At 38.6% G+C, this 24,586-nt stretch overlaps 1 protein-coding gene across 2 annotated transcripts; it reads left to right on the top strand.

Annotated features, from left to right (window-relative positions):
- The first annotated feature begins 4,756 nt into the window (after window positions 1-4,756).
- LOC138139366 (runt-related transcription factor 3-like) lies at window positions 4,757-23,993 on the top strand. Of its 2 annotated transcripts, XM_069059621.1 has the most exons (5): window positions 4,757-4,864; window positions 7,418-8,143; window positions 13,663-13,863; window positions 22,125-22,298; window positions 22,590-23,993. In XM_069059621.1, exons 2-5 carry the CDS (start codon window positions 7,777-7,779, stop codon window positions 23,204-23,206), a joined length of 1,359 nt encoding a protein of 452 aa, XP_068915722.1. In that variant the 5' UTR covers window positions 4,757-4,864; window positions 7,418-7,776; the 3' UTR covers window positions 23,207-23,993. The 2 variants fall into 2 exon arrangements, with proteins under 2 accessions (XP_068915722.1, XP_068915723.1); XM_069059622.1 differs by lacking the exon at window positions 4,757-4,864 and having other exon boundaries at window positions 7,229-8,143.
- The last annotated feature ends 593 nt before the right edge of the window (window positions 23,994-24,586 follow it).

The raw sequence follows: 24,586 nt of genomic DNA, 5'->3' as shown, positions 1-24,586 counted from the left end.
GTGAATTCCCGAAAACTCCGGGGCCAGACGGGAGCAGAAAGAGATCTCCGGCCGAGCAGTTTTCAATCTCGCATCAATAACACCCCGCTCGCCATTTTCCCATAAAGAACAACGTCAACTTTCCAATTTATTTACCCTTAAATTTCTTTTTCGTCGCGTCGCGGATACGGTGTAAGATTGGCGAAGTAAACAGCTCCCAGAAGGCGCGTCAAAACTTAAATGTCATACGGCGGATTCCATATGTGGCCGAGCGGGGCGCCCCCAAACAGGAGGCGCTCTCTCCGTCGCTTTCTCCACCGTGGAGGATGAGCGAAAGGGATGATGGTGGGCCGGGGGTGGGAATCCGCACGACATATTTTATGTGGGTACGGCCGGGATATGTGTTAGGAAGCAGACGCGGTATTTTGCTTTTTATGGATTTGAGGGCTTTATAGCTAAATCGGCGGTGTGTTTCCGCATGGGAACGAGGATATTGTTTTAGTTAAGTCGCCTCTTTCACCGTTTTAACACGACGGAAGTCGAATTAAACTTGCAAACTGCTTCACTAAAAATATGTCGAGTAGATCTTTGTCATTTTTAAACCCGTCACCAATCCATTATTCGCCCACCGAGAAACATCTTCCAACTAGGACAGCTTCTATTAGAAAGCCACATTATTAGTATAATGTAGAAAATTATGTTAAAGTGCTATTCGATAATTGAAGTGGAGTTGAAGATGTTGAAAAGACGACCAAACTATTAGAAGCAAAATTAGTTTCATGTTCTTTCTGGAAGACACAGAGTTATTATAATACTCCTATTTTACAACGTATTTAGGTGTAAAATTTGCTACATAGAGTAATTATGTAAAGTAAATTGATGTGATTACTTGGTTGCCTAAAAACAAGGGGCTTTAAGATAATGTAATTGTACAGATAACATTTGTGTCTTAGCATCTTTTTAGATGATAAAAAACATCTTCTTTTATAATGGTTGACTGTGTATTGGCTCCACTCTTCGTCTAGAATTAATCGACGCTAATGCAAACTGCAAACGCTCTCAACTTCCGAGATACCATCTAACAGTTGGGGCGCTAGTTGGTAGAAAGTTGGAAGCTCTCTGGCAAACACCTGCAACGAGTGTTTCCGTCAGGACGTAAAAAATCTCTTCGAAGAGCTCGTCTGAAGTAGAGAGAAAGAAAAAAGGTCGGGGCCGGCGACGTCGCCGCCGATAGAAATTCCTTCGTCCCTGATCAGAGTGGAGCGCGTCAAAACCATCAAACAAATCTGCGAGAGCATTTCGCGATTTCAATAGTCACCCCATCGAGTATTGTCATCTGACATTTTAAGTGTTCACAATATAAGTTCAAAGCATCGAAACACGTCGTTGGCTCCGACGGACGCGACGTCGCGGCCGTCGCGAACCCCAGGACGATGCGCTAAGAGAAACCGCCGCCGCCAACTTGCACGCAAATACACGGGGGATGGTGGCCGTATTCTAACGCAACGTGCTTCAGCTCGAAAGGTTATCCTCTGAGAACAAAAGGGTTAAAACGAAACAAAAGAGCTTTTAAGCAGGGATTAGAATGGAGGAGGATTAAGCAGCGAGACGGAGAGGGTGGGACAAGGACGGGGAGAATTCTTGTATGTCTTATCGGCTTAAGACGGGGAGGCTTTACACGCCGGAGACAGAGTTTAGAAAGAGAACGAGGTGATATTATGTGACAAATTGCGCGTTATTGGAACGACAGAGAAGACGGAATTCCGGGGGGCGGCGAGGAGGTGCGAAATGGGGCATTTAGCGGGATCAAGGGGTTGCTAATATCGCCCCGGGAGTACACCGTAAATATGCATTAGGATGTCGCCCCCCGAGTTATTATTATTGTTGCTTCCGTGGGACGGGAGCTACGCCATCGGCACAGGTGGTTAAAATATCCTTATCACAACAAAAAATATATCGATTAATTTATTATTAATAAAATCTACCGAACAGCTTCAGGTTGTTAAGTTTAATTTTTGGAGACATACAATTTTACAAAACTTGACGTATCTCTCTCCAACGATATTTTAATTTTGAATTTTCAAAGGAGTTACTTAAAGAATAACAATATTCAAAGCATCATATCTACACGTACGATCATACTGTATATGCCAAAAGAGACACTGAAAAAATAATGATATTCAGTATTTTTTTAAAATTAATTTGTCTAGAAAGAAAAACACTGTTGGAAAAACATATCAAAGTAATAAATTTTGAGAAAAGTAGAGTAAATGGACAAATAATAATTATTCAAAGAAGTTACAATTATCTTAATCTTAAAATATACATATTTTATATTTATGTATACATCACTTGTTCGCTTATAACTCAAAAACCACTGAACATATATTAATGAGGTTTTACTAATAGTTAGAGAGTTTCTTTAACTGCAGTTTAGCAAGTGAACCATTGCACTACCCTGCCAGGGAGCTGAGTTGTGATGCAAAACATGAAGCACGTCGCGCAATTTCTGTAGCAAGCACTCGGTGCAGTTTCTTAGCTATCGGGTGTTTACAACGCATACTAAGGTAGAGTTCGTTCAGCCAAATGTATGACAGCGACAGGCAACAAATTTTTATATATCTGTTTGACACAATTAGATTTGCATTTTTAATTTGGCATAATAGAAAATACTTTTCATTTCATAATTACACATGATCTCGTTTTTTGAGATTTTTAATATTTAACCCACTTTGACAGCGTTATAACCTCAATAGGATTTATAAGATTTTTTACCGAACAAAACTTATATCACGTTTTATGTAATTTGTCCTTCATTATCATTATATTAGGTATTTCACGAATGATAATAAGCCCGACGATATACAATACATTTGCAAAGCAAACCTGGATATTCTCCGCGTCCATATCCAGGTTTACTTTGCAGATGTATTGTGGGTTGCATTTTCAAATCCGTCGGGCTCATGATCACTCGTGAAATACCCTGCATGTTTTTTCTCTGGCCCAACGTTTAAATAATGTACGGGTTATTCACGTAAGATGACGAGCCTGACCACGTAAAAATGCAACCCAAAATACATTTTACAAAGCATTCATTGTGTTTTGGTATTTAAAAATTAAATCGGAAATCCAATTAGGTGTTCTATTATTTTGAAAGGTACTGTCGCGAGCAAAAAATTCTGGTCGTCAATGTCATTTCCATATTTGGTTAGACTGTCACAAATGAAACAATTTCCCTATCTGATTATGCCCATGTCAACAAAATGTGAAAAAAATTGATTAACTGATGTCAATTAATGTCATACAACATGATGATAGGTTATGATATTTACGACCGTTTTACAATGAAGCATTTTCCATTGTGTCAAATCATGATTTTGACGACCAGTTTTTTTGCTCGCCACAGTATATCTGTCATTGCATTTTTCGTTCATATTTAGTATTTGAAAATATTTTCGAACGATGACAGAACTGACATGATCCTGCTTACCCCTTATTTTTGTGATTTTGTTATTAAATCATACTTTGTTGAGAGAGAGCTATTTTTCTGTCAGAACTTGACATTAATTAGGCTGACGTGAAAAGCTGTCTATGTTTAATGTGCATTACGATAATGTAATAGGGATCGAGATTGCTTTATAAATTCTATTTTGGGTTGCATTTTTACCTGGTCAGGCTCGTCATCTTAGGCGATTAATTCGGTATACACCCTGTATGTACGGTCGGTGGACAAATAAAACTGGGACACTTAAAATTTAATCTGTGTAAATCAGACCATTGAATTGTCAATATATCTGTCAGTGTCTATATAATATGTCATACCAAAGTTAACCTATTTGTCATAAAGCCGTAATTAAACGATGCAAATTTGTAAATTTTGACTTATGTGATTGTCATTTTTGTCCCAGTTTTATTTGTCCATCGACTGTACATTGTAATTAAAGAATAACGGAGACTCAGATAAATTTCTTTCTGTTCTGAATTGGGTTGCAATTTTTTTATTTATTAAAAAACAATCTTGACGAATAAATTATAACTGATGTTCTTAAATTTTAAAATTCAAAGTTAATTTTGGGCAAAACCTAAATCAGATAACGATTCTGGTATATTTAAAATTGGTTATTTAAAACTATTTAAATTTATTTTGTATGCCTTGACTTTGGCAAGACAAATTCCAGTCGGGTCCAGAAAAAAAATGTTCAAAAATCAAACTTGATGATCACGTTTGGACGAAACGATTAATTTTTCTGTGCGGAATTTTCCGGGTCCTCTTGCCCCACCGCCGAAAAAAAAAAATATGAATAACGCTAATTGCCTCGGGTAATTTGCATGTATAGCGGCGGCTCTCCGGAATAAAGACGGAGCTCCGGTGGAAAAAAGACGTCTCAGCCGTCGGAGAAGGACGCCGAAGAAACCGACGAGGAGCGTCTGGAGCCGTTACCGTGCGCCAGAGAAAGGTGGCATCATCAAAAAACCAGTCTACGTGATTCTTTCCAAGGCGCCAGAAGAGGACCCCGCTAGGCCCCTCTCGCGTGAGGAAGCGAGACAGCGGCGGCAAAAAACCGAAAAGACGTTTAGAAGTTGCGCGCGCTTGAGTTCTACCCCTTGGTAAACCTCTAAGAAACGACGCTGGTTTGAGGGTAAAAATCCGGCGTCTTTCCTGGTTGGCGGCGGCGACAGCGGTGGCGGTCTACCTCAACACGCCCCGCCTACTTCACCCCTCGACCACCCACACAACGACCCCGCGACTTTACTTTTATACTCTTTCTTAATGTCAGAATAACTCGCGACGCGAAAAGAACGCCGCCGACGCAACGAGACGCGTCGCGATGCAGTGACCTGTGGCTCGCTTTCTGATTAGCATTTTTGACGGACGTAACGCAACGTAAGTAATTTCACCACCAAATTTCGGGAGTCACGCAGGGCGCCGTCCGGGGGACTATCTTTTGTGGCGGCGACGGTGACGGATAGGTGCACCTGGGGGCGACGGGCGGCGTGCCGAACTATGTGTTGGGTAATAACGTAACGCAGTGTTCTACTGGATCGCAATTAGTTTTTTTTTTATGCTCCCCCGCCGGCAGGCGCCCCTCGTGCACATAAACTAGGGTGGAACTGGGATATTTGACAGTCGGCTCACGTTTTGGTCCAGTTTACTACGGATGCTTGGGGATGAGGGGGCGCAAATCAGCTGATTTCTGATTCATCTTTTCTCGCACCCTCCGATGGTGTGTTTTTTAGTGTGCGACGAATCACGCGGGCTTTGTAGACGATGTGGTTCAAAGAAGCCGCCGATGTGGTGTGGATTATTTTTCAAAAATTGGTTTCCCTCGCGGCAAATATTGCAATTAAAGTTATGCTGCATTTTTTGGAATATTAGTGTACCCTTGAAAAATTATACTAGGATTAAAAATTACAACAGTAGTTAGCTGAAGATTTTTTTAATGCGCACCCTTCTATAAATTTAAATATTTAATATGCGGTAAGTTAAAATCTGCAAAAAATAGTTTTAAAGAAAAGTCAATTCTTGTAGATATCTTGAGATGTTATTGAAAATAAACAAAAGATATTTCTATTTGATCTTAGAGGGTTGTAAAATATAAGAAAAAAAGTACGTAAATGTTATAAAACTAAAATGAGAATAAAATCAATGAGAAAAATAAAAAAGTGAATTGTTCGTTTAACAGGTGTATTTATTTTATTTGTATTTATATATTTACTATTTTAATGTTAGTTTTGTTGTGGGCCCACACAATTCTTGTACCACGCTGTATATTTGTAAGGAAAAAAAAATTAAATATCTTCACGTTTAAATTTGTAAATTTAATGAATTTGTAAAATGTAAAAAAATAATTCCTGAACTTTGGCCACGCTTTATTTAAAAGAAAAATTGCAACCTGTTTCAAAAATCTTTGATGGCAAATTCTAACTGAATAAAAATTATTAAGGAAGAATTAGGGTAAATCTAGATGTATCTTCGTATTTTCATTTTAACTTTTGAAAATGGCTTAAAAATAAAAAAAATAAAAATTGTTAATACATATTTTAAGTACCATTTTTCTATTTTTTTTTGGTTTGAAGTTAGAAACATAATGGTAAAAAAATGCTGTAAAATGTGATTTTATTAATACATATGTACATAATTTTGTAATTCTTTAAATTTTTTGAAATGGTCGACAGTTTCTTGAAATTTTTCTCGTTGTCATGACAACCTCACCAAATGCAAGTTTTTTATTGGATGCTTCTTGCAGGTTTTGCAATTTCTGCGATTTACTTCATATTTTTATGTTGTACCTAATTTAGATAATCAAATGATGAAGATGATTCCAAAAAATGTAAAGTAGACTAGAAAAGGATTCAGAAAACAAGAATACTCTGAATGATAGGATAAAAGGTAATAATTTCAGTAGCTTTTGTGTTTTTTTCCTAATTAAAAATTAAACACTGCACGCAAGTTCCAAATTGGATTAAAAATGATATCCGGTGTTTATTTAAATTTCTCCTGAAAGGTCGCTTTGAAGAGTCGATTGTGAACGCACCACGGATTACAGATCAGTAAATCACGGATCAGCTGTTCAAATCTAACTTCACTTTTTACGTTGTTTGTGTTTTTACTCTGCAGATGGATGAGTGGTGCGTTCACAATCGACTCTTCAACGCCAACTTTGAGGAGAAATTTAAATGAACAACCGATGGTTTATAGTATACAAAATTTGATTAGAATAATAAGGATTAAGGAGTTTATTGTGAAGAGTGTCATTACTCATTATCCATGATTTCTCTTTTTCCGAAATATTTGTACCTACATAAGTTAAATACAGTTAAACCAAGGATGTGTCAGTCCTTTTCTCCTCAGCCGATTACAAAACACCTAGCAATTTTTTCTTTTATGAAATTTTATGCAGAAATGAAATTATCATACTTAATTATAATTAGTATTCCAAGTGTATTTCAAGTTGTCGATATCACGATATCAAATTGTGGACAATTTAAGATGCACGAGGGATATTCTGGTAAACTATTTCCTGAAAAAAATTAATAAACAAACAAATGTATTAATGCGAAAATGCATTATTTAATAAATTTTGCTGTAAGATCTGTCACCTATTTGTTTCGAAAATTTAGTCCAATCAGATAGCTGTCAGTTTGAATTTCAGCCAATGACAAAGATTTGACAAAGAAGGTTCACGCACTAATGCACTAATTACCGCTGTCATTTGCTCATCGTCGGTCGAAATTCATGTTGTGTAGCACTCTGATTGGATAAAACTATTTTGAAGGAAATAGTCAGCGACAAAATCCGCGGCTGTCAAACTACACTGCACTGGTCTGGAGTTTGACGTTTTTGCATTTTTCTTGCAAAAAGTATCCAACATAACCCCCGACCGGGGGCAGCTGACCTGTGCGGTTTCTGTTTTTGAAGGACGTTGTTTGGTTGCAGGACCTCGGCGAGGATAGCTTCCCGGAGGTGCGAATCGAGTTCCGTTTCCGGCGTGGTGCGAACGTAAAATAAAAAGCGGCAGCGACCTCCCCGTAATGGGACAAAGCGAGAGGTAGAGCGTAATTAGAAAAACATATCGCTGACTGGCGGCCGTGGCAGGCGGGGAGAAAAGCGTCGCGGGAAAACCCCACGCGCACTTTTCCAGCTGTGGTCCACCGCCACAGCATCACAGCCGTGATTTTTCATCATATTTGCGCGCGGTAGCCTCGTCGGCGTGTCATTATCTGTCAGACGGCGCGATCGGAAGAACCGACCTCTGACCACGCGATAATGTCCTCGGGGAGCAGCAGTTGACGGCGATGCACCTCGCAGGGGAAGTCAGCTCGACCACCGGTCACTACGACCGAAACTATGGGAATCTGACGGCGGAGATGCTCGCCGAGAGGACGATCGACGGGCTGCTGGCCGAGCACCCGGGGGAGCTGGTCAGGACCGGCAGTCCCCACGTGGTGTGCACGGTGCTGCCGCCTCATTGGAGGTCCAACAAGACGCTGCCGGTCGCCTTCAAGGTGGTGGCGTTGGGGGACGTCGGCGACGGGACCGTCGTCACCGTCAAGGCGGGCAACGACGAGAACTATTGCGCCGAGTTGAGGAACTGCACGGCGGTCATGAAGAACCAGGTGGCGAAGTTCAACGACTTGAGGTTCGTCGGCAGGAGCGGCAGGGGTGAGTTTCCAAAGGTTGGCGGAGGAAGCTAGTTTTACTTCCTTCTACGGTCATAAACTTTCACTAATTTACGTGATCAAGCGGAAACAAACATTTCTTTTCAATAATCCCTCACGATCTTTAAAGAAAAAAATTAATTTCTTCAATTTAAAATTCTACCTTTGATTCAAGTTATTCATTTTAATAAACTAATAAAAAAAGAAATAAACTGTGAATATTAAAATCTACAATACTAGATTTTCCAAATGTCCCAAACACAATTTAAATAAAGTTCTGCAACATCTTCAAGTATTTTTTAGCATTTTCGGATTGTTGAATTTACAAGTTATAGAAGATGCATGTAATAAGGATTGACAATATACCATGCGATATAAAAACGAGTAAGGTATGATTATCATTATCAATATTCAGTTGGCACTGTTAGTTTAAATATTCCTGTATTAACAATCGTCAACTTTCTGTATAGTGGTTAGAGGACTTAAATATGTTTCTTTGACGACAGCAGTGTTAAATTAGCGCTGCCAACTGAATCATGATTCGTGACAGTCGTGGTCTACTGGATTTTTTTTAAAGCGCACGGTATATAACACTATTATGAAAAGGAGGCACAGGCACAAGGCTGGATTTATTTTTCGTTACGGATACATACTTCTATCAAGTAATGACAATTCCTTTGAAAACGCACTTTTTAAAATTATTTATTATTTTATTATTTACATTACAAATTAAATATTTTTGATAATACTTGCTGTAGAAAAATTACTCTATGACATTTACGGCCAAAATATACAGACTGATTCACATAACTTTCCGATCCTAACGAAAGTTAAATGCAGCCAGTAATACGTTATTCAGTGATAACTTGATACTTTTATTTACTATGAAATCTGGACACTCATGGCATTATTGACAATCACTTGACAGTTCGTTTTCGTATAATTCTGAAATTATTTTTGTTAATTAAAATGTGCTCCAATGACGAAAGGATCGATATGATATTGATATAGATATGATGAGTCAGTTTCTAAAATAAAAAGAAATATTGTCGATTACTGTCATTTTTAAGTTTTTATAATTGAGACTTTTGGGAGGGATGTCCATACAAAAGTTTAAAATAATTCTCAAGTTATGAACGAAAATAGTATAACATACTATTTTATCTACTTTGCTTTACTAATCCCTGAAATTTCGGCTGCTCAAGCTTTCATAGTAGACTAGGGACTTTCGCGTGCGTTGGCAACAGACATTTGTCAAGAAAATTTAAGGTTATATTTACTAAATTTACCTCGTAGCTTCATTCGTTACCTTGACGCCTGACGTCAAACGGCTGATCTTACCAATATAACAAAAGCTAAAAGTTACCAAAAACAGTTTAATAATATGCTTCATTATTAAACTGTTTTCGGTATAATAATGAGCCTATTTGTAACTCAAAGTAGATAATAGTATATTATACACTACTAGATACGTTCGGATAATAACTATTAATAAACGTATTTTGTGTTCGACACTGTCAGAATTTGAGAATTTTCTCCTATGTGAACGGATTTTGATAAATGTCACAACTTGTCAAAACGAAACGTCAAGCTAATTTTAAAGGTTTTAAACGATTTGGAGCGTTTAAGGGGTTCGTCGAACAAAAAAACGTTGTATTCAACTCGTTCGTGTGTAAATTGGGCCTTTTTTTGCACTCGTGGGCCTTTAAAATGGCCCACGCGTGCCAAAAAAGACCCAATTTACACACAAACTCGTCAAATAAACTACTATTTATGTATTGTGAGAAAACGGTATTATTGAAAAATTCATGGAAAGGACTTTTTTACGTTAAAAAGAAATTTTTCCCAAATACTTGCTGTTGAAAGGACCAGTTATAATTGTTGATTTTATGTTTGCAGCTATAGTTAAGTTAAGAATAACTTCAGTTTTTCCAAATTATACAGAGTGGCCCATTATAACGCCAAACATTTGCGATTATGTCAATATCTTTATTAGGTATGTTTATATTGTGACAAGATATAATATCTATTTCAGCACAAACCAATAAAACGAAATGTTCAAATATCGGCGGTTTAGCTTAAAAGAAATCTTGTAGCTGTCACTGTTGTCAAATTTAATCTCCAATTTCTGAAAACGTTTCGACGTTTCATGGTGTATTTTTAAAAAGTGTTTTTTCTTAGAATTAATTAATATCCGATGACAACCACGAACGTAGATTTCGCGCACTAGTGCTTCATAATCATCCAAAAAGCAATCGGGTTTTTGAGATTTCTGAAAATAATTTTACTTGATAATAATAAAATTTGGTTTACATTTTGGATGTTGAATATTTCGAAACAGTGAAAATATATCGCTATTAATTTGACTGACACTTTGGCAAGCGCCATCTATTCACAAAGGGTACACAACAAATCTATACAAATCAGACATAATGTTCGTTTCAAAAAATATTGTATACATATATAAGCTTCGATGTGAGAAGACGTATTCGGCAGAGTCGCACAAATGAAGCACTCGTTCTTTCGTCACTCGTACCGCAAATAATGCGATTATGCGCGAAAAATGTGTTTTCGCACTCGGTTCGTAAATAAGTATGTATTATTCAACCGAACAAAAAACACGAAACTTATTTTCACAACGCGTGTAAGATCAACTGTGAGATTTGTCATTTTGCTAAATGTAACATATTATATTGGACATGCATTTGCAGAATTTTTGGAAGAACTCTTAACCACACTTTTATTTAGAAAACTTACACAGTTTTAAAATCATTTGAATGATTTTATCAGGTATTTTTTTAAATTTCACCTCATAGTAGGCGTTGAAGAGTCGATTGTGAACGCACTATACAGGTTACGGATCACAGATCAGCTGTTTAAATCTTAGGTTTTACACGAGTGGTGCGTTCACAATGGACTCTTCAGCGCCTATTACGAGGTGAAATTTCAAAAAACATCCAATACTATTCCACATTATGACATTATTAAGAATTTTGTTCAAAAACTACAAGTGTAAGTTAATCGTGAAATTAGATTATGTGCTAATTTCAAAAAGTACTTCATACATAGTGGTAGTAGTTTTCAAAGTTTTTCAAAAAATATATCTAATAGTTTGCTACTTTGTAAAGCGATGTGATTGTGATACTTAATCTGGTACCTTTAATTAACAGTAATATGCAACAAGTACGATAAATAGTACTTTTTTTACGAATGGGAAGTTTGACCACACGAGTCGTAAGCAATTCCATGAATGAATGAAAGTAAGACATTTTATACATGAATTCCATACGATACCTATTTTTTTCCCCACTGTCCCCAATTAGGGAAACAATCAACATCAAACCACAAATTTAAATTTTGAAGTTTCTAAAGTCAAGGTTGCAAGACAACTTCAATTGTTTTCAATGCACTTTTATGATTCTGCTATTTCGGTGCATGTATTTGGAGAATGCCAGAGTAAAATAATGACACGTTGTGGCTTTCTTTCACGCCCAGCTATTACCACACACAGACGTCTTTCGCACTAAAAATAATGAAAGATGGTACAGTTTTTAATATTCATATAACAACACTTTTATAATAAAAATATGTTTTAATTAAAACTATTTCAGCACTTTAACGCCAGAAAATTGCGGATATTGAGAAGACAGGTGACAGAAACACACACACAGAATGATCAGTAAAGACTGAAGACTAATTTGAAGGTGGCTTTAGTTCTTCTCTACACTATAACAATAACATCAATGAAGTCTTTAATATTTCGTGTATTTGTTTGAATTATATATGATATTTTGAATTATTATCCAAATACAGAGAGCTTTCGTGATTATACTGGTCTATTGTTGTTCGTGTTCATATTTCAAAGTCAACTGTGAATTCCATTTAGTCAATATCTAATAATAATTAACACAGTTAATTCATAATTGTGGTGATAATATTTGCGAAATCAAACCGAATCGATACTAATTCAAAACATAAAATACATTTTACGAAAAAGACATCAAGTGTGTCAAAATTCAAAGATTTCAAATGTTTTTCAAAAATCTTCCGGTCGTAATTTCTTCGGTTGGTTTTTGCACTTTTGAATAAACACAAACGAAATGGATTTGTTGGATTTTCATAAAACGGAAAGAATAACGTTCGGGATCCGTGTGCGGAAACGATGAACACGTCGGCCAGCACGACCTTAATTAAATACCAACATTGCAAAGTAAACATGACTATTTAAGTTATTTGCTTTGGAGATCGGAACATCTCTAATCTATGAATTATGTTGGCGTCCCTGTAATCCCTGATTTATCGACAGTGCATTCATATTTCCCAGCATTACCAACTGATAAAACAGGATGAAACTATGCCGGCCATGTTGGATTATAAAAGAACGCTCCCTATTTATTCCATATTATAGGTTATGCCGGATTGATGTATCGACGCGGACGCCCGTCCGAAAGTATTTCCGAATTTATTCGGAATTTTGTTTGTTCGGATTTATTTTTATTTATTACCGCCTAGTTTCGGTGATGCATTTTTATTATTTATCGCCCTATTTGTTTGTTCCATTATGCAAATAAAATACATTTAATTCTTCGAATTTATAACAAAGCCTCGGTCCGTTTTGTTGGTGTTTTTTTCATTATTTTTCATAGATTTGTTCAAGCTGAAACGTGATTTTTTTGTTGTCGGCCGAATTTTCCGTGTAAAGCGATATCTGCTCGAGAAAACTCTCCCTAAGAATATTCCATTAATATTTCCATTTGTAATTTCGTATTTTTACGCTTTTTTTCACAGGGGGAACGTAGAGGTTGGGATAGCCGCAACATTATATCACGAAAACATTAAAAACTTTATGTAAAAGCTCCATACTCGGCATGAACTTACCGCTTCCTCCCCGGATGCGGCCGCAAGCACCGGCTCTAGGGTGCAAACTGAGATCGGCTTCGCACTTACTCTTATTGTTACTGAAAGGGGTGGTGCAGCACAAACACCCTCCAATTCACAAAAAAAGAAAATACGTAGTTTTTCTTTTTCGTGTCGTTTGTCAATTTTTTTCAGTTTGTCTCGTAATTGTCGTTGTCGGGTTACTCGGTCCGCCGCTCCCGGCATACGTCGGCGCGCACTATACGCCCCTCTTTCTTAATAATGAACGGCATCGGTCTGGTCCAAATGAGAAACTGCGGCTTGGATTTGGCACCGGAGCCTCATAAACCGCGCGGCCTCAAAGAACGCCTCGTTTTAAATTCGAATTTGGATCGCACGAGGCATTTGTCAAAAACGTCAAGAGCAGGCCTGTGCGATCGCCCATCAGAAACGAATTTGTTCAAACTGTTGCGGCGTAGATCGGGCCATCTCCTGCAGGTCGGGGCCTGGGGCTGGCGCCGCTCCGGCGCCCGTCTTATGACCGCTTTTGCATAATTCGCCGATTTTGCGCGTCGTTTGCGTTTATGAGCGGGTGTTTAGGGTGTGACATGATGGTGTGCGCCTCTGGTTCTTTTTATTTGACGGGGTTATTGTCTGTTTTTGCAGGGAAGAGCTTCACGCTCACGATCATTGTGTCGACGTCGCCGCCCCAGATCGCCACCTACAACAAGGCCATCAAGGTCACGGTTGACGGACCCAGGGAGCCCAGGTCCAAGACGCGACAGCAGGGGTTCCATCACTTTCCCTTCGGGCCGAGGCCCTTCGCGCCTGACCCTCTCACCGGGAGTCTGCCCTTCAAGCTGAGCGGTGAGATATCATAATTCCGATTGAATATTGAAACAAATGTACATTGAAAAATAAATACATAATAAAATACAAAAACAGAAAAGAAAACTCTATAAGTACTCGAACGAAATGTCGTCTGGATGAAATACATATAATTCTTCTATTTTTGTTGTCGTAAATTGGCAGTATTTTGTAAATATCCATAAAGTACAGCAACCAAGAAAACTAAATGACCATCTAGGAAGTCAAATGAGAGATAAAAGAAATATTTAAAGTCATGTTTACGTAAATATTTTATAAAGAGTAATAATAATTAAAACTTAGAGTATTATGTTACGTAAATATGTACTGTGCGTTCGAAAATAAAAAAAATCGACACGGCCATGATTAATACACCATAACCTGAAAAACAACGTGTTCAAAAACAGGCCTGGCACAATTCCCGAATTAATGCAAGTAATTACTGATAACTGCAATTTAATTGATGGCCCTACTTTGCGAAGGTCATTTGAAAACATGAAGCGAAGAGAGTAGCATTATCTTTGGAAGCTGAAGGCAGACATTTCGAATATTTACTCTAGTTCGTAAATACGATTGGAACTCTCATGGTTATTTTACAACCGACAGGTAACACATAATGCACACCTTTATGAAAATCAAGATTTCAACGTTCTCAAAATCACTAACCTAATTTTTAAGACTGACATCTGATAATTGAAATTTTAACAAATTGCCAACTGAAATTTTTGGTCACAGCCAACTCTATTTTTTTTTTCGATTTCACGGTACTTAAAATGTTCAAAAGAAAGTTTTAATGTTTAAAGTGAATAGGGTATATGTAAAATGAGAAGAGAATATAGAACATAACGAACGTTCAAAAAGAAACTGTGATCAGGCAGCCCGTGGTTTTCTCTCCCTTTTCTCTTCAGATACATAACCTCATCATCATTTTATTTTTAAGCAAATTGTTGAAGCAAAAACAACCATCATGTGACAGTAAGAAAACCCGAAAAATTCTCGTGGGTTGGTTCTAAAAAAAAATGCTTTTTGCAAAAGAAATAATAATTCACAACACTGTTTATTCGCTGAATAAATGATGTTTGATATTTACGGTTTGACAGCTGAAGAAGTTACGCCAAGCGGAAACTAAAGCAAGGATCAAGTAGCTTGGAAAGAATAAAATTACGCGCTATCAGGAAAAAAATTAGGTGTTCTATTTCATTTTTAAAAAATGTAAGCAAGATTTGCGTGAAAAAGAAATGTGGATAAGTACAATTTTTATTAAACGAGAAAATAAAGAGTTGCTCAACAGTGTGATAAGAAGACAAAAAACAAATCTAGATCTAAAAAATAGAATAGAAAGGGTGTAGAAGTGAAATAAAAATTGTTTGCTGGACATAAGAAAATAAAAAGAATGGAATCATGACATGATGGCAAAAAAGTGAAAGGGGATTAGAACAAAAGTAGAATTGAAAAAATAAAATAAAACGTGTGTTTTGCTCAGTTTTAAGAAAATGAAGATTCTAATAGGAATTATTAAAATCTGAGAAAGAGAAAAAATTGAGTAGACTAAAATAGAAAAATAAAAATAAATCAGCGCAGCAGAGACTGTAGTAAAAGATTCTTGCTTTCTTTTTAGAAAAGATACCTATCTAAGTGTTGCAAATAGTGATATTTGTATGAAAAGAGTAAAATATTGATTGAGATAAAATAAGTTTTTAATTAGATGTAATTGAAAAATGAAACCAAATCTTGATGGCAATGAATGAAATTTGACGTGAACGAATTACATAACAAATTTAAGGAGGCAGAAGTTACAAAATCATCATAAATTTTATGCGAACAAAACCACATCCATTATTAAATACATTTATTTTATTTATTTTTAGTGAACACTGTTTGAAAACCTCCGTTCTCCTTTTTTCATTGGATGTTATGGCGTTTTCACATTTTAATCTGTACATGTTTATGAATTTCTTTTAGCTCTCGGCGAACTAAAACTGACATTTTCGTAGTTCAACATAAAACGTAAAAACACTCTTTAAATTCGCATAATGAAAACTGCCGTTTCGTTTCTGTAACAATTTGTAGCAGTATTCGGTTAATTATGAAAACTCAAGCAAAACTGTGCTCACAAAGTTGGAATTCTACCGTTATTTATGAACTGTTCTTTTATAAATGTTATAAGTTTTTGTTGTTTTATTTAATTTTTCTTAATGCCAAAATTAGTCCACTGACTAAGGTGGCTCGGTGGCCGCATGGCTGTCGGAGAAAGTACTCCGAGGTCGCGGTCCCGATGCTAGTGGGTTTCGAATCCCACCGAAGGGGGAGGATTTTTTCAAAGGAAGGAACCTCCGCCGGGCCATGGATGTGTGTGTATGTCTCCTCGGGGCTGACGGTAGGGTGGTGGAAGGAAGATCAACACTCTTTCGGCCACCACCGCGAGGTCAGCACGGGTTCGAGTCCCGTCGGGAAAAGGCGCCCATGGGTGTATAAATGTTGTTGTGTATGTCTGTGAATGTGAGGTGGAATGGGCGTGGGTGGCCGGGGAAAGTGCCCCGGAGCCCCGTCGCATCACCTGAGAAAGGCAAAAAGGAAATTGTAAGGGAAAAAGCGGCCGACCGAAAGGTACCGTAAAAAGCCGTATGGCTAAAAACGGGAATGGCAATTAAAAAAAAATATATATATATAGTCCACTGACTATGGTTAGGATTTTTTTCCAGCTAGCTGAATTTTGAGATACTCTGGGTTTTCATTTAGTAGTCATAAATAATACATCAAAACTACCCATCAATATACATATCGGGCGTTCAAATGAAATCCTGAGCTGTGTAGGCGTTGGAAAAATTAAACCGTTTAGAACAGTGTAAAGTTTAAATTTCCCGCCGTTTGACACGAATGATATTTGTTTATGTATAATCGGGACATAATTAACATGATTGATTTCAGCAAAGAGTGCCCTTAGATATTTGCTTCGAGAATAGGAATCGTTACGTTATTCTATTTTTGATGTAAAACATTGCAAAGAAAAAAAAAAAGAAAAAAATTTTGGCTCTAAGTTTTAGGTTAGCTGTCAACATGTTCCAATTAATCTATGCTTTAAAAAAGCACAACAATTGACGGTTTCCAACGCCTTCCCAGCCCAGGATTTCATTTGAACGCGCGATATTTCATAACATTATTATAAATGTTCCTTACATCGTAGTTGGCTGTAAAATTTGCCGCCTACAATACACAGCGTAACTATACCAGCCCAAATGTAAATCGCTGTGATTACTTGGTTGCCTAAAAGCAAGGGGTTTCAAGATATAATATAAAGTATGTATTTGATAAAAATTGTAATTTTGAAAAATGATAAGAACAAATACATAGCGCAAAAACAAATGAATTGCTCTCGAAGAGTTACAACCACTTGATTACTGTCTTTCAGTTATTAAAAAAAAAATGTTTTGCACATTGGAAAGAAGTCTCTGTACCACCGTCTAACAAAGCACATCATTTTCACCATCTCCACTGATTTTTCACAAATCGCGCAACGTTTCCTCGAAAGTCGTCCTGGGGAATATTTTCAATTGATGGTTTATATCGGGGCCTTTATTCTATTTAATCTGGACCTAAGCGGATTGCAAATCAGTTTCCCTATTGAATATTTTGTCTAGTGCTGCGGTTGCCATAGTGACCTCAGTGCGTTTTATGGAGGAAATTACGTGGTGGTCGGTTAAAATTTTTCGCCCTTTCGACGAGGTGGGTGCGTGTCGAATTAACCAAATGGAAAAAGAGTCGCATGGAGGTGGTGGACCGGTTAGATCGCGACATCATTGGAGTTATTCGTCGGGTCGTAACTTTAATTGATAATTAGCTGATGTAATTAATGGCGTAGGTTGTGTTCCCGAACTGCTGGTGCATGAGGGTAGTTAGTTATTATCCTCCATAGTGAGATTAGAGCCAAACGCTTCCCGCTCTCAGCTAATGAGGTTGTTGTATTGCCTTACGACCTCGATCGGGGCTTAATAGGTAAACGCGATCGTAAAGATTTAACGCCCATATACGTATGGCAAAGTCGCGATTCATTGCCAATTAAGATTAAATTTAGGTCCAGGACGGGGTGCATTGGGTGCGTCCCGCCGCCTCCATCGGAAGCGCACTCCTCAATTTATAATTCAATTTTGTCCGGGAGGAGGATGCCGGTAATTGGAGATAATTTGGAAACACTTCTTGTGTAATTTAAAAATATGAATCCATAAATTTTACAAAAAAATATTTCCACTAGCAATTTGGATCATTTTAACAAGACGATGCTAATGCGTATCATGTTCTAACACAAGTAAAAGACGACTACCCAAAAAATCTAACAGTTTTAAACATCTCGTAAAGATTTTATCGTTAACTTTTTGAACCCAAATTGTCACGAAATGTCAAGACTTTAGGCTAAAATATAATATTTTGTTTTAAGAAAAATTTTTGAAGAGGGTGTATCGGATGTTCACTTAAATTTATCCTCAAAGTTGGCGTTGAAAAGTCAATTGTGAACGCACCACGGATACAGCTCACGCATCAGCTGTTTAAATCCAACCTCACTTTTTGCGTTGTTTGTATCGGGTGTTTTTTTTAAATTGCACCTCGTAGTAGCGTTGAAGATTCGATTGTGAACGCACCACTCGTGTAAAACGTAAGATTTAAATATCTGATCCGTGATCCGTAACCTGTATAGTGCGTTCACAATCGACTCTTCGATGCCAATAATTTTCAGGAGAAATTTAAATGAACACCCGATATTACTCCAGCCTTGCTTATTCCCTGTTTATACAAGATTCTGCAAAATCATACATGGCAGAAGAAATAAAAATGTCCAATAATGATATAGTGCATGTAGTAGTTTTGAAAATTCCTTTTTGGTGTTTCAACAAGGCAGAATAAGTTAAACTGACGCCAAAGAGAATTTTTAAGCATTATCCCTTGTTATAAAGATTTCATTGAGATTAAAGGAAAGCATACTTGACAGTATCAATGAAAACTAAATAAAACGTATACAACCAAATTATAAAAAATAATCTTTAGTAAAATTAAATTAGCAGTTTTTTAGAATATTTGTCTGTTTGGTGCTCTGTTTGAATTCCCTTGATTTAAAAACTGATGGATCGATATTTTTTTTCCAGTAAAGTTGACTGACTTCAAGGAGCTACGATAATGATCAATGTATATGTGGTGTAGTGAGTTCGCTACGCTACGCTTATCTTATCTTTTTTTAAGTTAAATTTACTGTAGCTACTTATTTTTTTTTTCAACTCAGCTTGCTATTGACGCTGTCACATTCCTTCAAATGCAAGTAAAGCCGGTGGCAAAAGCTATTATTTAGTAAAAATAATAAAAACATTTGAGGGGATGGAATAGGTCGGTGCTTTTCAAAGTATACTGTGGCAGCTGGAGCTTGCGTCTAAGCTTCATTGAACCTACAAGCCAAAACAGACGTCACTGAATCAAGTCGCAAAGCTCTATTAACCTAAATTAGAATAATAACATAAAATTTTAACACCTGGTATTTACCAACGTGTGGTGGTTATTCATTTAACAACTTAATAATGTTGATTAATTGCATTATTAAATTTTTAATGATCACACTATATTTAGCGGCGACTGAATCAAAAACACTTTGTGCTCTTCTATTGATTTACCCCGATCGCTCAACCCTTCCTGTACTGCGCGAATTAACATGCAAGCTTCTCATTCACACACAGTTTTCGCATATTCCGCCAGGTGGCGTCCGAATTCATTTTCCACCGGATGTGGACGTGACGATAAAAACACACTTATCACTTAATTGGTGTGTTACTTAATCTGGTCGCGTTAAAAATCTGTGACGACTTGTAGAGGTCACGAGTAATTGCAGGGAAGATTTTTCTGTCTACGGAGGCAACTCTGCTCTCCCTTTATGGCAATTTGCAATCGGAAGAGAGTCATTAGTTGGGTGTCTGGCACACGCGTGTCCTGCTGGTCGAACGCTTCTGTCGGCACGACTCCTGATTACGACCTGACGTCAGTAGAAAATGGGGGAAGGGGACTCTCTCGACCCGGCGCATCCACCAAAAGTACACCTCAGAAAATCTCCTCTCTTAATAACTTGACATCATTTATTTTGTGGGAATTGTGACAACTTGAACGAAACGAAATGCGTTCGAAATACAACCGTTGCGTATCGGACGGCATTAGTGTTGCGTCGAGCTGTACAGTAGAGAAAAATGTCGGCTGAAAATATTCAGTAATGTTATTACTCGGCGGCACATGACGCGTCGCGTAAACAGTGAAAAACAAGCGTCGGTGCAGCACCACCCCTTCCCTAAATATTTGCAAGTGTCAGTAGCCGGCAACCCCAGAGCGCGCCTGAGATATCAACTCCCCAAGATATCACCAGCAACAGAAGGCAAGACTATAACTCAATTACACACTTTCCCACCTCCCTTCCGCGGCTCGACTCTCACCCTTATCACACACCTCACAACTATTCTCGCCACGTTTCGAATTCCACTGGAAATTTCACAATTTTTTCGGTGGCCCCAAAATTCTAGACGAATTTCGAAGGGCGTCGTTATTCATCAGAGACGCTTTTATGGCGTAATAAAGTGTGTCCTCGACTGTTAATACCCTGAATTTATCCACGTCTTAAGGAGGGTAGGTCTTTGCGAAGTAGGCCATCATCGCAGACTTATCCCTGCCATTCTGCTAATGTATTCCCTCTGTGAGTGGGATTTTACCTACGCAAACCCCAAGCGCACACTAGCAACGAGCCAAGATCAAAACTCGGCCAGGGAAAATTACGCTGTCTTCTCACATATTTTTTACCGTTCCTCTCGATCTAATAAACAAAGACAACTCAAAGGTGGCGAACTATTTTCAGATTCAAATTTCATCTGATAGGCCTCACACAGGACGCTTTCTTTGTCATAGAATTTGTTAAAATTTGAGCAGCACCAAACCGTTCTAATTTGATAGTTTTAAATATTTACGGGAGATAGGCAACCAATAATACACTACATAATTACAATTTGCTCATTGGTGAAGTGTTGACATTTATGAATCGTTAGAGAGTAATGACGGGGATCTATTGTTGAAAGGGGTGAGTTGCGTCCATAATTTAAACATTTTAAAGCTCGCGTTGATCGTTTAATCCGGAAAAATTCCGTCGTGAGCCTTTTATGAATCCTTGGACGGGGTGAGCCTTGTTGCACGTCTGGGGGTTGGGGATGTTGTCCGGAGTGTTGCGAAGATTTACGAAGCGGTCGCGCTTAGCCTGCAACCCTTTAATACGACGGCGGCATTAGTCTTGCTCCATTTTAAAGGGTTTGAATAATCGCCGGGCCAACACCTAAGCTAAACCCTTGCAAGATAAATGTCATTCCGCCCCTCATTACTGTGGCAATCAACTGAACCGGGAATCTATCTAAGACTTCCTAAAAATCCCCGGTATTGTTAACACCGAGACGCAGTGTCGGCGCTAACGAAGTTTTTCCTTGAAGGGATTCTAACGAAGTTTTTCACTTGTAAAGGGATGTTTTTTACGCCCCGGGCTTATCTTTAAGGGCTATTTTAATTCGTCGCCCCTCGCCTTTAAATTGCCGTATTTACTCTCTCGCTAAGCTTCTTCTTTTCTGAATTAGTCGTTAGTTATCCGGGGGGCGGTCGTGTATCGGAGTCGATTTTTAATTAAACCTCGGCATTTTTCCGTTGTTTTTCGATCGACGACGAAAACACAAAACAAGACGTAATTGTAACTGGAGACATAAAATACACCCGAACTAAACGCAAAGCTGCCTGAAATTGTAACCTCGAACGTATCACATGATATCGCAGCGGACCAGCTGAACACTCGTCTCCTGGCCCAGCAAGGATAACTAATGAGGTAAAGGGTTGATTCCAAGACGCCTCATTGGTCGGGCGGGGCTGCCTCAGACCTCATTGGTGCGCCACAGGACTGCTGCTAACCTTTAGTATCAAGATCTATACCGAGATCCTGGTCGCTGCCTTCTCCCAGGATTCTAGTTCGCAAGTTATTGTTTGCAGGAAATATGGGATTATGAGGGTTATTATTGAATACGCGACGCAGGAGACTTTGACTTGCGAACTTAACAGGATAATGCTGCCGTTTTTGCCCCTACCCTCACCGCTCGACATCATATTTAACGAATTGTCTCAATTAATCAAAGCTCTGTTTAATAACCGACAACAACCACACTTTCTTGGATTCTTTCGTAACGCTTGGGATTGTGACAGTTCTTTTTTTGTTTCAGGGATCGCTCATCATCTCGCGGGACTTCCGGGACCTCCACCTGATTGGGCCATGCTGGGGGGACGTCATCCGTACCCTCCTGGTCCTTTTGTCCCTCACCACCACCCGCACTTCCCACATCATATGTTTGCAGCGCTCGACCGTCCAATTAACACATCACCGAGAATAGCAAACGGTAAGTCCCATATTAATCATCATTTTACATCGGCTTCATTTTTATTAATTTATTCTCAATTAATTTTTTAAATAATTTCACAAAATTAGAATTTTTGCTACACACTCAACAAACGCATCTTCCTTGTCCGACGGATAGTGCAACGATCTCTTCTTCGTATCCGATCTTCGATTAAATTTTGTCATTTTAATTAAATCTTCATGACAATTTGTGACGACTGCGCCCTCTGCATTTCTTTATCAGTATTAAAAAAATGACATTGTTTTTAAATGTGTGGGTGTAATTTTGCAGAGCCCTCCTCGACGTCGCTGGGCCCCATCTCCATCAACTGCACCACAGCCCACAGCACGACGTCCCCGAAAACCTCCCCCACCCAAGTGGGCCTGCTGACAACAGCGGGCGCCCCGTTATCGCCACCTGAAGATGACATATCCGTAACGGCATCGCCGACTCCGTCCCCGCAACCGCCGCCGGCATTTCCAGGAGCGCCCCCGCCCCCGATCCAGAACAATCAATTGTTCAATAACGCGTTGGCGGCCAGTTTATTTTTAAACGCGCCCTTACTGCCGCCACCGGGACAGTGGTTCTACTCCCAGTTCTACCCCCACGACTGGGCTTGGATGAACTTAAGACACCACCCGTTGCTGCCGAGGAGCAGCACCTCGCCGCACGAACCCAGCCAGAACCCGGATAGCTCCGGTAAGGTGGAGGCGGCGGACAACGACGACGGCAAGTCCGACGACGACAAGGGGGAGAAGAAGTGTCCCAAGGACGAGGGGATGAATCTGTCGCTGCACAGGTGCAGGAAGGCGGCGATTACTTTGGTCAGGCAGAAGGAGGAGGTCAGTTCGAGTGATAAAGAACATCTCAAGTGTAACAGGCTGTCGGATGTGTGGAGGCCATATTAGAATTTAGGACTTTTTTAGAATAGATTTTATTATAGCACTCTCTCAAGATCAGGTCCTGGTAGCTTCCTTTCGCCGAAATTGGAGGTTTGGGCGGTGTCGTCCAGGGTAGGAGTTAAGATTCAGGTTTTGACAGCAACGGCCAAAAATTTCGAAAAAATATAATCACACCTAATTTCACTCGATATTGAATTTTCTTATTAAATGGTAAAAACTGGACTAAACTAAAAAATCTGAACAAAATATAATTTGAATTTGGTGACTTTTACAATTTAATGATTGGCACTGTTTGAAGTTTGCATTGTCATGACGAGATGTCAAACAATAATAATAATACATGTTCGAAATTGTTTTGCAGATTTGGCAAATATGATTTGTAGTTAGCATGGTAGAAAACATAGTTTTGAGAAATAATCTGATTTGCTGTCAAGATGACACTGCGGATTACGTACAGCGCCAACGGCTAAATGATGAACTAATCAAAGTGTCAAACTTTTATCTGTTTTATTGAATAAAACTGTGACTTGGTCATCTATTTTGGAAATGATTGTCTCTTGGTAATGAAACCTGTCTAATTAGCTGGCTCCAAATTTCCGTGTAAATATTTTAGATGAGTGGATATCATAAATTAGCTCCTATGGTTAAATGTCTGTCTCAGAAACTTGTATATACATAAATTTAATGTACATTTGAAGAGTGTAATTAGTTTTTAACTATTTTTACTTGATGTAAGCGATTTTGTTTGTAAATATCGAATAAAGTTGTTGTATAAACCAGTGTGTTTTCATTCCTGCGCAACCGGCGTCCAGAGTGGAGCGATGCTAATCAAGAAATTGAAGTTTCAATAAAAGCCATCATTAATTCTGAGTTTGGGGTCTCTCTATCCTCCTAACATGACGGTGCGCCCAACCAACGGTCCAGCTAAATAACAGGAGTGGTGTTGGCATTCTTGCAATCTTCTGCTCTGCAGTTCCACTGTCCGAAATGGGCGCAACTGCGTAATTTGAACAAATGATTGCCGGCGAGCTAAGCAAATTAGAGTCACACTCGCACATGGGGCCGTGTCCTTGAGGATTTGTCCTGGCACTGCGTGAAAAGAAAAAAAATTAATTCGGACCGAATGAGGGAAGACTTTATTCGACTTGCGACTGGTAGTTGGACTTTTTCGGATCGGTGGTTCTAATGATATTTAGAGGCATCTGGCGACATCAAATTTACGACTGAGAGAACACCTCTATGGCAACCTTTCACCTCGACGGATCACCTAGGTGACATCACAATGAAGACCCCAAGTTACAATTATATGGCACGAGAACGGAGAGGAAATACGGCCACCTACCCGGCTCATTATAAACAGGGGGTATTCAATCATTAATTAGAGTA

Source organism: Tenebrio molitor, chromosome 9 (genome assembly GCF_963966145.1).
Source record: "Tenebrio molitor chromosome 9, icTenMoli1.1, whole genome shotgun sequence".
NCBI classification, from domain to species: Eukaryota; Metazoa; Arthropoda; class Insecta; order Coleoptera; family Tenebrionidae; genus Tenebrio; species Tenebrio molitor.
The sequence above is the reverse complement of the archived record's forward strand: the minus strand, read 5'-3'. Positions and strand labels throughout refer to the sequence as shown.